Source organism: Podarcis pityusensis (assembly GCF_964106645.2).
Source record: "Podarcis pityusensis genome assembly, chromosome: 11".
In the NCBI taxonomy this organism is placed as follows: Eukaryota; Metazoa; Chordata; class Lepidosauria; order Squamata; family Lacertidae; genus Podarcis; species Podarcis pityusensis.
In genome coordinates this window covers 52625217-52639012 of record NC_138036.1, presented here as the reverse complement: position 1 = coordinate 52639012, position 13796 = coordinate 52625217, and the positions used below count along the sequence as shown (strand labels likewise).

The following is a 13796-nucleotide window of genomic DNA, read 5'->3' as shown; positions in this document are numbered from 1 at the left end:
CTCTAGGGAGCACAGTCCGGTGGCTCAAGCTCACAGCCCAGCACTGATGCCACGTCAAATCCGTATCCAGCCTTGGAATCACAGGGCAGCCTTGGACAGGATGAAGCCTTGGAGGAGCGAAGCAAGAAGAGGCCCAAGAGAAAAAATGCAAAAAGCAATATGTGTAGTAAAGAATTATTGCTGTAACAGCCAAAGCTAAAGGAAGGGATACCAGAACTGATTTGATTAGCACAGCAGAGAAAGGAAATGGTTTTACTGAATGCTGCAGCAGAAACGGATGTGGTTTTTTTAATATAAAAAATGAAACAAATTTGTACTTAAATATTGTACTTCAGCTATCACAAGATAATACCAAGAGGGGGAAAAACCAAGTTCCCATACAGAAACACCAGGATGCATTGTTTTATACGCTGTGCATAGATCCCTCAGAAACCAGGACATATTTTTGAATTCTACTGCGTGGCTATGAGTCAGTGTGTGTTATTTTAGGCTCTCCTTTAAATAGCACAAAAACTGTTTGCAATTAATTGCCTGATCGATGTCTGAGGCGGTAACGTGTAGCATTGCACTTCAAACACTTCTTAAGAATGCACTATAAATAAGTGATAGCAAAACCATAATAGCAACTATTGGACAATGGTTGCGATGTAAAAGAGACGAGGGAAGAGAGATGTAAGCCCGTGCAATATTCATTTGTGCATCAGTTCAAAGTACAGTAGTTTGGATCTCATGTCTAGGTTACTTAAGGAAGTTGGGGGTAGACTTGGACCAACTGGCCTACCTTATGAGAACTGCAGCAAGAATTAACCAAAGAGACAATCTGCAAAACCATCTGTGTAGACGTGACATGTAAATGGTTTGCAGTAACAACTATTCCCACCCCTCTTTGCAAAGCCTTGAAAAGCCTTGAGAGTGGGGAAGCCTTCTGAGCCCTATGGAACGAGGTGCAGGGGCTATTGGAGATGCTGGAAATTGCCTGAAATTGGATGGAGGATCACCCAGCTATCATTTCTGTAAATCCTTAGCAAAAGGAACAGCAACAATGATTTAAATCGCATCATCAGTCTATAAATTGCTTTACAAAGTAACAGGTATCGTGTTGTTGTTTTCAGAAAGACACACCACTCTGCTTCAAGCAGCTTACAATCTAATCACAAACAGCAAGAGGAAACATTGGGGGTGAATGGAAAGAATTATAGGCGCAATTGTATTAAATTATTCTGCCTGGTCACACACAGAGGTTGCTATTTGTTTTTGCAGTAGCAGTTTCCGGCGATGTGGGGTGGACAATTTTCTGCTGAAAAATGTCCAGGGCTAGATTCCCGCCCACCCACCCATCCAGGGCTAGATTCCCACCCACTCACCCACCCCAGCTTAGTAACAATGAATGTGTGCCAGCTGTAAATACAATATTGGGCAATCTTGGTAGTTTCACAGTTTTTGGCCTTGTTTACTAAATACAAGTAAAATAAATATGCCAAACACTCCCTAGTGTTCTCTGCTGATTCTGATGCAAACTGACCAATTTCCTATGCAAATGAGCCTTATTTCCTAGTAAACCCATCACGAAACCCACAGGATAGAAACCAGCAGCAAAAGATCAAGCAAATATAACAAACTCACAGCTGTACGAAAAGTTTCAGATCTTAAACAGCAAGGATAATCGCCTTTGACTGGACTTAACCATCCAGGGGTCCATTACCTTCACCTTTACATTTGGTGATTATAATTTAAGGCTGGAGATTCTATATCTTGTTACCGTCACCATTGATAGCCTTTCTCTCCATGAATCTGTCTAATCCCTATTTTAAAGCGGACCAAGTTGGTGTTCAAGAGCACATGGAAATGTATTCCATATTAACTCCGCTCTCTGTAAAGTGCTTCCTTTTGTCTGTTCTACATTTTCCACCATTCAACTTCATTGGGTGACCCTAACTTCCATGATGATGATGAGAGAGGAAGAAAACCACTTCTCTGTCCATTTTCTCCACACTGTGCATAGTTGTATGTATCTATCATGGTCCCCCTTGCTCAACTTTTTTCTAAACTACATAGCCCCAAACATCACCATCATCATTTTAAATATTTGTAAAATTTGTACTGTACTTCATCCGAAGATCACAGGGTGGTTCACAACAGAAAAATACAAAGCGAGAATACGTAACAAAACAAAAACAAACCAGTAAACCCTCCCCAAACACATTAAAAAAGCTATAGAATGTTAACCAACCGAACACCTGGTTGTAGAGAAATGTTATCACCTGGCACCTAAAAATATGTAATGAAGGAGCCAGACGAGACTCCCTAAGGAGGGCATTTCACAGACATAAGGTAATTGTTGCAGCCCCTTGATCTTAACTGCCTTTTACTGCTCTTGTTCATCTCTTTTTTATATCCAGTAAAGAAGACTGGACACAGTACTCCAAGTGTAATTGCACCGTAATGGCATTACAATATTGGTCGTTTTATTTTTGATGCTTTTTCTAATATTTTCTAACATTGAATTTGCCCTTTTTGCAGCAACAGTTCACTAGGTTGATACAGTCATACCTCGGGATAAATGTGCTTCAAGTTAAGTATTTTTGGGTTGCGCTCCGCGGTGACCCAGAAGTAACGGAGCGCGTTACTTCCGGGTTGCGCTATGCGCGCATGCACAGATGGTCAAAATGACATCACGTGCATGCGCGGAAGCGGCGAAACATGACCCGCGCAAATGCGCGGACGCGGGTTGAGTTCACTTCAGGATGCGAACGGGGCTCCGGAACGGATCCCGTTCGCATCCCGAGGTACCACTGTATCTTCTTTGAGCTACTCTCCAAACCCCAGAGATCCCTTTTCTGGTAATTCAACACAGGCTCAGGTCCCAACAGCATATAGGAAATTTTGAACTTTTGCCCTAATACATTACACATGCTTTCGCTGAACTGCATTTGCTACTTTAATGCCCATTCCCCAAGTTTGGAGAGATCCCTTTTGTTATGTTTTAACCACCTTGAATAGTTTGGCATCTTGAGTCTTCTGCAAACTTGGCCACCTCGCTTTTTAAAAATTGGAACTACATTTATCAGTTTCCTGTCCTCAGGCACAGAGATCAATCTTAGAGACAAGCTACATTGTTTTTGTTGTTGTTAGAAGATGAACAAGATATATATGGATCCAGTGATTTGTTAAATTTAAGTTTCTCAATAAGGCATATTCCTTCATCTCTTATTACCAGTATTTGTCTCAGTTCTTCAAGCCTCTTCCTGAAAATATCAGTTATCTGCCCTGTCTTCTTCTGTAGAAAAGACAGACACAAAGAATACATTCAGATTCTCTGCAATCTCCTTATTCTCCTTTATTGCAGCTTTAACTCACTTGTTGTCCAATGGCTGCCTACCTAGACACTTCCCTAGTCAATTACATTAGTCAAGAAACAGCGTTTTGAATGCACTATAAACATACAACACCAGATGGCGCTGGAGAGCAAAGAAAAATCTAAGCAATTTTCCATAGCGTTTTTTCTTTCATTATAGTGATTTAATTTCCGACGTATTTATAGCAGGGGTTTTTCCTGTGTGTAGATCCATCCCTCATGTATTTAAATATATATTTTTTTTAAAAATGTCAGTCTTCATGTTTTAAGCAATATGTTCCTCAAATTCTCTCCTCCATCCCTTATTGTCTGCTTGGGCCAATTTCCCCAAAGTTTGTGTTTGTGATCTAGTTGAGATTCCTGCATTGCAGGGGGTTGGACTAGATGGCCCTTGGGGTTCCTTCCAACTCTACAATTCTATGATTTGGGCAAGACATTGATTTTCTGAAGGAAGCCTTCATTCCTATAATAGCTTCCTTGACTCTGCTGGTGTCCTCTTGGACTGCAGAGCAGGGTTGGGGAGAAATTCAACTCAGTTTATACCTAAAAATGAATCTACCTAATTCCTGCTTTCTGAAACAAGACATAAATTGAAACACAGCATTCTCTTGAAAGTCACACTTCCTTGCATGTTGAAGTGTACTTCTCCAGTCAAGTAATGTATATAAAAGTGCATATACTAATGTAAGGTGTGCATAAAAATGCACATAGTCCTGAAAACAGCATACAAAAAGGCATTACAAAGAAGGGAAATTTACCGTATTTTTCGCTCTATAGGACGCACTTTTTCCCCTCCAAAAATAAAGGAGAAAAGTGTGTGCGTCCTATGGAGCGAATGCAGGCTTTCGCTGAAGCCTGGAGAGCGAGAGGGGTCGGTGCGCACTGACCCCTCTCGCTCTCCAGGCTTCAGGAAGCTATCCGCAAGCCTGCGGAGCCCGGCGGGAGTGAAGGCACCCCACCGCCCTGCGGAGGCTTGAAAGGCTGTCCCCGAAGCCAAAACAGCAAGACGGGGCGCTGCGCAGCCCTCCGTCTCGCTGTTCTAGCTTCGGGATGGCTGCGCAAAGCCTCCATAGGGCGGCGGGGTGAAGGCACCTCGCCGCCCTGCAGAGGCTTGAAAGGCTGTCCCCGAAGCTGCGCTCCAAAGGCTTCAGGGATCTTTGAGGTTGGCGGTGGGGGAAAGCAGCGCTTCCCCCCACCGCCAGCCCCCCAAGCTCGGGGGGCAACGGCAAGGCTGCGTGCAGCCTTTGCACTGTTCCCCGACCTGCTCTTGAACGCACCTTAAACGCACCTTGTTTCTGAGGGGGAGAACAAGAATTTTTTTTTTCCTGTTCTCCCCCTCCTATGGTTTGGTGCGTCCTATGGTCCCGTGCGTCATATAGAGCAAAAAATACGGTACTTTGCAAAAATGTGTACATTAGGCAAAAATTGCACTAAAATCCCGATGGATTTTTATGTGGAGATATATGTATTTGTGTGTGTGTGTGTGTGCGTGCGCATGTGCGTGTGTGTGTGTAAACTGATATGGAAATGTGGAGAAGTGAATTTCAGATCTAAGAAACTGAAAGAAACTGAAATAGACTGATTCAATCATCCCTCCTGGAGAGCACATTTCCTAATCTGCACAGGTACACATTGTACCTAAGCTTTTATTATTATGATTTTGAATAACGCCATCCCCAATACTTTATGGAGAATATTGGTTTAAAGAGGTTTAAAGACTCTCTCAAGGCAAATCTTTAAAAATGTAGTTTAAACACCAACAACTAGGAAACACTGGCCTGCGAGTGCTCCAGTTGGAGAACAGCCTTTACTAAAGGTGTCATGGACTTTGAAGAAACACGAACTCAGGACAAGAAACGTGCTAAGAGGAAGGCATGCTTGGCAAACCCTCACCATGACCAACTCCCTCCTGGAAACCTATGTCCCCACTGTGGAAGGATGTGTGGATCCAGAACTGGCCTCCACAGTCACTTACGGACTTATTGTTAAGACCGTGTTCATGGAAGACAATCTAACTCGGCCACAAGTGATCGCCAAAGAAGAAGACTTTATGGAGAGATGTGGCCCTCTGGCCATTCTTTTCAGCTTCCTTTTTACCAATCCCTTCGTTGTGAGTAAGCTGCCACTTTTGAAGTCAAATGCAAATTCCTTGAAAATTGTCCACTTACGTATATATTGAATTTAGTAGCACAGTGACCATGGGTGGTGCAACAATACCTACATCTCGCAATACAGAGCAATACAGAGGATTAAGTCCATGTTCATGTCCAACAACTTTTATGGTGAGCCGAGACTATCTTCCCCAACCGATTGTGAGAAGATGCAAGTCAAAGAAAATTTATAAACAGTCACTGATAGTGACAGGGAAATCTGTTACTTTTGGTTCCTCTCAGTTTCTCATTTTTCCAGTCTTAACTTCAGATCTTCACATTTCCATAACAGTTTGTGATTTCTTTTTTTTTTTTTTTAAAGCCTTCATGAAAATTCATCAGCATTTTAGTGTGAATTTCTCCTAAATGCTGTTTTACTTGCAACCTAAAATGTGTCCATTTAAATGGATAATAATTTGGCCTCTGTTTTGTGCAACAGTTCTGTCATTGCTAATGTGCGTAGCATTACTCACAGAGAACATTTCTAGTGATGCTCAGGACAGTTAACATACATGTTTAGCATCCGATTAACATATTCATGCCACTTTAAAAAAAATATGTGTCATAATCAGAGATAGTGATAATGAGATATACTCTGCTTCAGTTCAAACTCAGCCCGGATGCTAATTTCTAACAATTATCATTGCAAACCAGGTATTGTAATTTTTCTACTTCTTCTCCAGTATGGTTCATAATATATGCTAATATGCATCTCTCTCCTTTGAATTTGCCTTCAACATGATACCGTGCCTCAGAAGTGGTATAATGTCTCAACAATGTGTCAGGCTTTTTAAAACCTTGGTTCTTAATTATTATATATTCCAGCTTCAGGCTCCAAGCTTATGTAGTTATGTGATTATTTATTTTGTCTGTTGACTGATTGATGTAGGGCTTTTTTTTAATCCCACTTTTCTTTAATTAAAACACAAACATCATACAGACACACCAGGACCACTGAAATCAGCAAGATGTATGTATACTTAACCGTGTAGTGATCTGCAGGTAATTTGTTTTAAAATATCTCTAATCATTTACACTAAAAGAAAGAACTAAAGCAGGAAGTTATACACACACACACACACACACACAGTGCTTTTTTCTAAAAAAAATGTTTAGGGGTACTCTCATTTTGAATCAAGAAAATCACCATTTTATAGTTCAAATTGGGGAAAATAAATACAGTAAATGGACAAAAGTACACAGATTTACAAAATGTTTAGGGGTATGTGTACCCCTGCATAACCCCCAGAAAAAAAGCACTTTGTGTGTGTGTGTGTGTGTGTGTGTGTGTGTGTGTGTGTGTACACACATACACACAAACATATATATATACTTGATAAATAGATAAGATGCCAAGCTAATTTTTATCCATTTTTCATTTAAAAGAAAGATTTGTCTCATAAAATATGTGTGATTAGAAAAGTCTTAACTGCAGCTCAGGTCCAGTCACAGGGAACCTCACACATAACAACTGGTAGCACACCCCCATTTTCATTATAAAGCAGGTCCAACCTGTATAATTTGGTCTGCACGATCACTGGGATGTGGATGTATGTTCAAATGAGCATTTTCATTTTCATTGACTAGGTGCCTAGACAGTTGATTCCACGAGTGGATTTCTCTTGTTCCATTTTCCCCGTTTGCGTGTTCAGACCCAGAAACCTCCCCCCCAAATAAATTCACACTTGACTCAAATTTTGGTTTTGGTTTTTGGCAGAATTTAGGCCACAACTTTATTGATTACAGAAAGTGACTGGTTGCATAGGCTCTGGTTCGACTAGCTTCCTGCCTTGCAGGTAGCGCTGACCCAGGGCACCAGCATAGGTCAGCCTAAGGTGAACACCTGGATAAGCGGAAAGCCAGGAACGGGCTATATCTGCCACCCAAATGCCCCCCCCCCCCGACTCAGGCACGGGCACAACTCCCTCTCAGGGGTTGACCAAACCATCAAGTCCCTGGATTCCTTTAACAGAATACCCTTCATATAGGGATGGCGAGAGTGTTCCCCCATCCCTATCACCTGAGCCAGACCCTATCTGCAACCTTACAAGTTGTGACGATTTGCTACGCGGCAGGCGAAACCCAAATGGCAACAGCCAATCAGCCAAGTGGGGAAAATTCCTGCCGGGCCCCTGTCCCAACGACAGACGACACACGACGGCATAGCAAGGTCAAGCGCAAAGCCCTAAAAATAGGGAGAGGTGGGCAGGTGGTCCAAATGAACGTGCCGAAAGAGGAAACTCTGGGTCACGTGCATGGGTATAAATAGGTCCTTCGAACCATTTGGACTGCGTCCCATTGGCCAGATTGCACCCAGCAACAAGGGACCTACCAATCGGGTGTTGTGGCTGTCCAAATGTACCCACCCACAACACAGGGTGTCGGTTTCCAAGTCTCACTGCAATATGTATCCTCTTCAAAGGAGGACCTGATATACCATATGAACTAGCCTCTTGCATTGCACGGTGAATTTTGAATGTCTGCTCAGAAAATTCTAGAATTGCTTTGGTTCCTCTTACCACTGAATTGTTGGGAACTAGTGTTTCGAACTGCACATTTATAAAAAAAAATTGGTCCATTTTGCTCTGTATTGTTAGCGCTGACTTTGGCACTGTTGGCAGACACTGGAAATGAATCAGTAGATACTGGAAACGAAGGAAGATTTTTCCCGAGGAATTAGAAAGCCAACGGTGTAAAAGCTCTTATCATTTCACGGAATCAAAGGCTTGAAGGAGAACTAGAAGGGTCACGAAGTTCAGCTTCCCCTCTTTATTTGTTCTATACCTGGAACATCTGCACATCACAATTTCTCCCTTTACCAAATAACATTCTTTCACAGAACATAAACGTGAACTACTGAGATTGTTCCAAGGCCTAATTCCTCCCATTTGCCACCCTTTAAACCCAAGCCTCCAGTCTCCACCCCCCAAAGAACCATACACACAATATTCAGCAACAATGCCAAGACTCTTGTCATCACCATTTCTTAGAATTACTATGAATTTTCTATTTCCTTGGTGGAATTTACTTCGCAGACCAACTGAAGTCAAGCTATCTATGACTCCTAACAGTTAATGCCAAAGAAAAATGCTGTTTCAGCCAACAACGTATTATTGTTACCTTGTTACCACACTGGTATGAATACATCTATCCTTGAAAATGGGGGAATAACATTTGTATTTTTAAGCTTTCCACTTTAAATTGTTTTGCAAGGAACATAAAGCTCTCATACATCACCATCCAAAATCAAATACTAAACAGTATAGCTATCTGTCAAAATGTTTTAAAAGCCAGGGTAATATGACCAAAGTGAATAAAAACTTTTAGAAAATGACCATCTTTTTAATCTACTATGATTATGTCTATAAATAAAGCATGGCGAACGAGAAGGGCGAGGAATTATGAAAGTGTATTTGAAGAGGACAGAACCTTGTGCTGAATTCTCAACATTTCTATTGTTGATAAGAGTTTGCCATCTATTTGGCAAAATTCATATCTTTCTGAAAGGAGCCACCAAAAGTACTTGTAGTTTTTATGTCACCTGTAAAATTATAGCCGTTTTGATAGTTAATAATGAACTGCCCTTTCAGTGTACCCTGCCTATGTGCCGGTTTTGAAATTTTGATTGGACGTAATCTCTAAAATACAAAAATGTTTTTAACGTAAGAACTTCTATTCTCATGCGTGTGAATGCTGCACTTATAGGTGAAGAGTCAGATATAATTAAGAGAAGGTATAACCTAAGAAGAACGGCTTACGTTAGGTGCTTTATGATCAGTAAATGAGCAATACAAAGATTTTGTCCATGCACTTGGCGTCATGCCTATTAGCCGGTATTTTTATATATATATATGTCATCATGACACGACTTACATTTGACAGTTTATATATCACTGGAATCAGTGTTGTGATGTTTTTATATTTCTTGCTTTCTTCTTAGTTCTCAAGTGATCGTGTAATAATCCCTAAGCCCTTGTGTTCACATTGTCTGTCTATCGACAGTGGCCTGGTCCCCATCACCCTTTCTGAGGTGCTATAAGCTATGCATGCTTAGAACTGACACTAACCACAGCAGGGTGAGAGCCATCCTCTCAAAGGGTTTGTTTTCTCAGCCAAAGCTCACAGGAGCTCAGTTCCAGCACCTCTCAGGTGGACACCATTGCCATTCTAATAGAAGAAGGGAGAAGTTCGTGGTGAGCTACACCACCTCTTTTTCTAGAAAAAGACGACTACCGCACTGACTACCACCACTAGCAATCGTATCTTGCCAACCATAAAGCACAAATATTGCACAAGTTTCTGGAATCAGGTGGATTTTGTGGGCAACAAAATACTTATAAGATATGACAGAGAACAGCTAGTCTGAGGCACAGTGTCAACTTACATGCCTCCCTCATTGTCAAATAGCACACAGTATGTTCTGAAAGGTAGCGATGAAGATCTTATTTCACCTCATGTGCTGTGGTCATTTTAATATGGGAGAGGGGAACATCGCCCTTTTTGGAGATGCTTCTTAATGAACCCACTTGTTGTAATTACCATCGTCAAACAATCCCCACACCTCTCATGTCTGCCAAAAGCACGCAGTCAAGATAGATATTTAACAAGATATTTAATACAAAATTACAACCAGTGGGACTAAGGTTAAAGGTCTGCACATTATAGCACTACTTGGAATACTGTCGCTTTTCCCTTTGAAATCAACAGAGCTATCTCTCTCTCTCTCTCCCTCCATATATATAAAAATTTGCTTAGTCCTTTAGTATACAACAAATTAATGTTGCTGAAAAGCAGTACAGTTACACAGCAAAGAATTTATTGTTTGACAGAGTGATTTTTCAACCAGGTAACGGAGCACACATTTAAATCTCTAGTTGCTACAAAGTAAGCCATCAGTCTCACCGTAATGCCTTACATTCTACCTGGTTAGAGTACACTTTTAAGAACACTGAAATATGTCTCAGCCATATTGGCCTAGAAATACCCTGGGATTTTTGCTCTGCACCTAAACTATCAGCGTGCTGAAAAGAAATACTGTTAAAAGTGGCTGAAAGGCTGTTATGTAAAACAAGACTGCATTTTACCTGCACCAATTGGAAAAAGAATATTCAGGTTTGCAAAATATGACAAATACTGCATTTTCTTCACCAAAAACCCCAAACCACACACATACACTTGCAAATGAAACAGACACACACACACTGAAGATATTTCGTGCTTGAAATACGGCAAAGGATAAGCACAGGTTCAATATGCATAAACTCTTGCTTCTTCTATTAAACCCGACATATGAGAAATCATTATGCACAATAAATTTGCCCTATTCTGGGGGAGAGGGAAACCGAAGACTTTTGCTTGAGAAATATTCCTTTCCCACTGTTTTAAATCATGTTAACTGCCAACGAGTCAGCATGCACGCTTCCTTAATTAAAACAAATTAACGTGGATTTCTGACAATGTCTTTCTGCTCTTAACAATCTTTGCAGTGCTTCCAGAAATGAAATGTGCCAAGAGAAAATCTTCCAGCCTGCCTACCTGGCTGATGAAATAAAAAAAAAGATTCCCCACCACCACCACCCTCCAATTGATTAAAACAATAGAATGGAAAATAAAACAGACCAACCTTCACAATGTACGTCACTCCAGGTCCCAGGATCTTCTCATTTGAATGCAGCCACCCTTGGGAGACTTTGCTGGCAACGTTGCTCCCTTGATTCCAGTCTTCGCCTCCCAGGTTCATTTCCTCTGACCATGGTTTTTTCCCTGTGTTCATCTTGCTCTTGTCCTGCTGAGAAGACAGAGTGGCAGAGGCAAGGTTACATGTGTTGTCTGAAGCCTCTGCTGCCGAGCTCCCCTGCAACTTGGAGGCAGCAAGCTCCTTCACTGCAGATGAGAGGTTCTTGATGCCCGAAAGGCTGCCTGAATGGGAGAGTTTCAGGTGGGACACTTTGTGCATGAGAGTGCAAATGGCGGTGGGTCCATCTTGGTCCTTCTGGAGAACCTCAGGAGAGACCAGGTACGGCGACGGTGTTGACGTTGGACCAATTGATGAGACCTTGCTGTTCATGGACAAGTTATGGATAAGATCGTCAACCGATGTCACCGAATCATTCCTGAAGCGGTTATATTTGGTACGTTGAAGCATTCCCTTCTATCACGAACCTTGCATATGTTCTGACAAACCAGGGACCTCCTGTGCTAACATAGCAGGTGATCCAGAATATCAGCGATGGCTAGTGAACATTTGGCAATGGGGCAAGATAATAATAATTTTTAAGTTGCTAAGATTTTTTTCCAAGGGATTTTTGCTTAAGGTTCCATGGTCAAGCTGGGTGCAGCGATAGTTTTCTGTGCGAGAGAACGATCCCAGTCCTGCTCAGAGCTGCCAAGTCTCTCACAGCAAAAGCATGACTCACACAAATGAGAAGGACCCTTTTCAACAAAAGGCTCAGTGAACGCTGCAAATCACTTCCTGTAGGGGGAAAAATCCACCCACTTACAGCACACTACCACCAATCAATTCTCAAATTTCCTTTTCCTCTCTTAAACAGATTCTCCCCCATCTTTCCTTCCTACCCCATTTCTGCAACCAGAGGTGAGTGCCTGCAATAGTTCTAAGTATAACTGCGTTAACCTCCCCACCACCACCCGAACTACTTTTTCATTTTCATTTTCTCCCCTTCTGTCCTGTTCTGATGACTTTATACAGCATGCCTTAGTCAGGCAGGAATAAAGTAACAATTTCATAAACAACGTTCAGGCAAACCCACCAGCATACAAATACCTGGAAAGGCTTCCATAATACACAGGAGGATGGCAAATTCTGTGTGGGTTGAGAAATTTATATGGTAAATAATCTAGTCTTTTTCTTTCAGGTAAGCATTAAAACTGTGCTGCTCTTTACCATAATTGCCACATTACAGTTTTTCTTTAAAAATTGTGATGCCATTATGCTTTTGCTTTTTTCATTTCCAAGAGGAAAAATATCTTTGGAAGGGTTTTTTAATGCAGCATTACACTAAAAACTTTTGGCTGGGTAAAAAATGCACCCATCCACGTATTTGGGAGGGGGGTGAGTGTGGCAGTGGCAAGAGGCTTCTGAAACAAGGTTGCTTTTTCTCACACAATTTAATGCAAAGGAGATCTTCCCTTTACCTCTCGATACTAAATTTAAATCTTGAAAGCTAAGAAATACGAGAGGATTATTCAAGAGTACTTAAGGCGATGAGCTGATGCCTCGCTTTCAAAAATGAACATGAATACAAAAGGCGCTTCAATGCAGTCATAAAATACACTTACTTGAAAAGATCCTCAACTCACACACCAAATCCCCTGATTTGTTGCAGGCATGCAAAATTTAACATTAGTCTGACAACCCAATATTAACCATACACTAAAGGACTGAGGTTTGGTTAAGCAGTGTATGGATTTGCAAGAAAACAGATTCAGAATGGCACCGCAACTTTTTGAAAAGCAAATAAATAAAACTGCAACATGCAAGTCAACAAATTTCCCAGAGGGTAGCCCACACTCCTTTTTCGTACTGAAGGCTTAAGTACGGAAAATGCATCAACGCAGTAGCATGCTTCACTGCACGTATTTTATGAGAAGAATGCATGATACATAAATGAAGGCAGCACCTCTGATCCCAGCAGCGATGAATGAAAATGTCCTATTCATCGTAAAAGCAGGTTTCTAGTGATCTGCAGAGTAGCTTTTCAGCACACTGCAAACCTGCTACAACATCCAAACTGCATTCATTCCACACACCCCCCCACTCCGCCCCAGCTTCCTCCTGCTACCCTAGCAACAGCAAATATACATCGTATAGATCATTTCTGGTCTTGTGTTCAGCAACAAGCCGGAATCTCTGTCATTCAGAAATGATTCCCTTCATTAGAAATATATTTTTTTAAAAAAAAAAAACCTGGAAAATGTGAATGGAATTCTCTGTATATCTGAATGAAAGAGCTGGCTAGCATAGCAGCATTTCTGTGAATGAAGCCCGGCCTTGCAGCCTCTGCCAGGCAATCCCTTGGATGCTAAGTATCTCAGCCAATAAGAAACAGTCTGGATGACTCATTCAACAAAGACTCTCTAAATAGTGGAATCTTCCATTTCACACACAGGTAGAATTTATATATATATATATATATACACCAACTTCAAAAGATATAAACATGACCTTCAAATCAAAAATACACACTTGTTTACAGAAGGTATTTCAAGAGATTTTTATCTTGTTTTATTTTTTACAATGTGTATTTGAACTGTTTGGGTGGTGATGTGTT

At 41.3% G+C, this 13796-nt stretch overlaps 1 protein-coding gene across 2 annotated transcripts in view; it reads right to left on the bottom strand.

Annotated features, from left to right (window-relative positions):
- SHC3 (SHC adaptor protein 3) overlaps window positions 1–13272 on the bottom strand; it is a 48682-nt gene extending 35410 nt beyond the window's left edge. The window contains exons 1-2 of one of the 2 annotated variants that reach the window (XM_080972719.1): window positions 13146–13272; window positions 11129–11977 (exon numbers count right to left, since the gene is read on the bottom strand). In XM_080972719.1, the coding sequence (XP_080828845.1) occupies window positions 11129–11650 (522 nt within the window). In that variant the 5' untranslated portion in view covers window positions 11651–11977; window positions 13146–13272. Of the gene's footprint in view, window positions 1–11128; window positions 12733–13145 lie in introns of those variants that run through there. The other variant, XM_080972718.1, reaches the window with a different exon arrangement.
- Window positions 13273–13796: the final 524 nt, after the last annotated feature.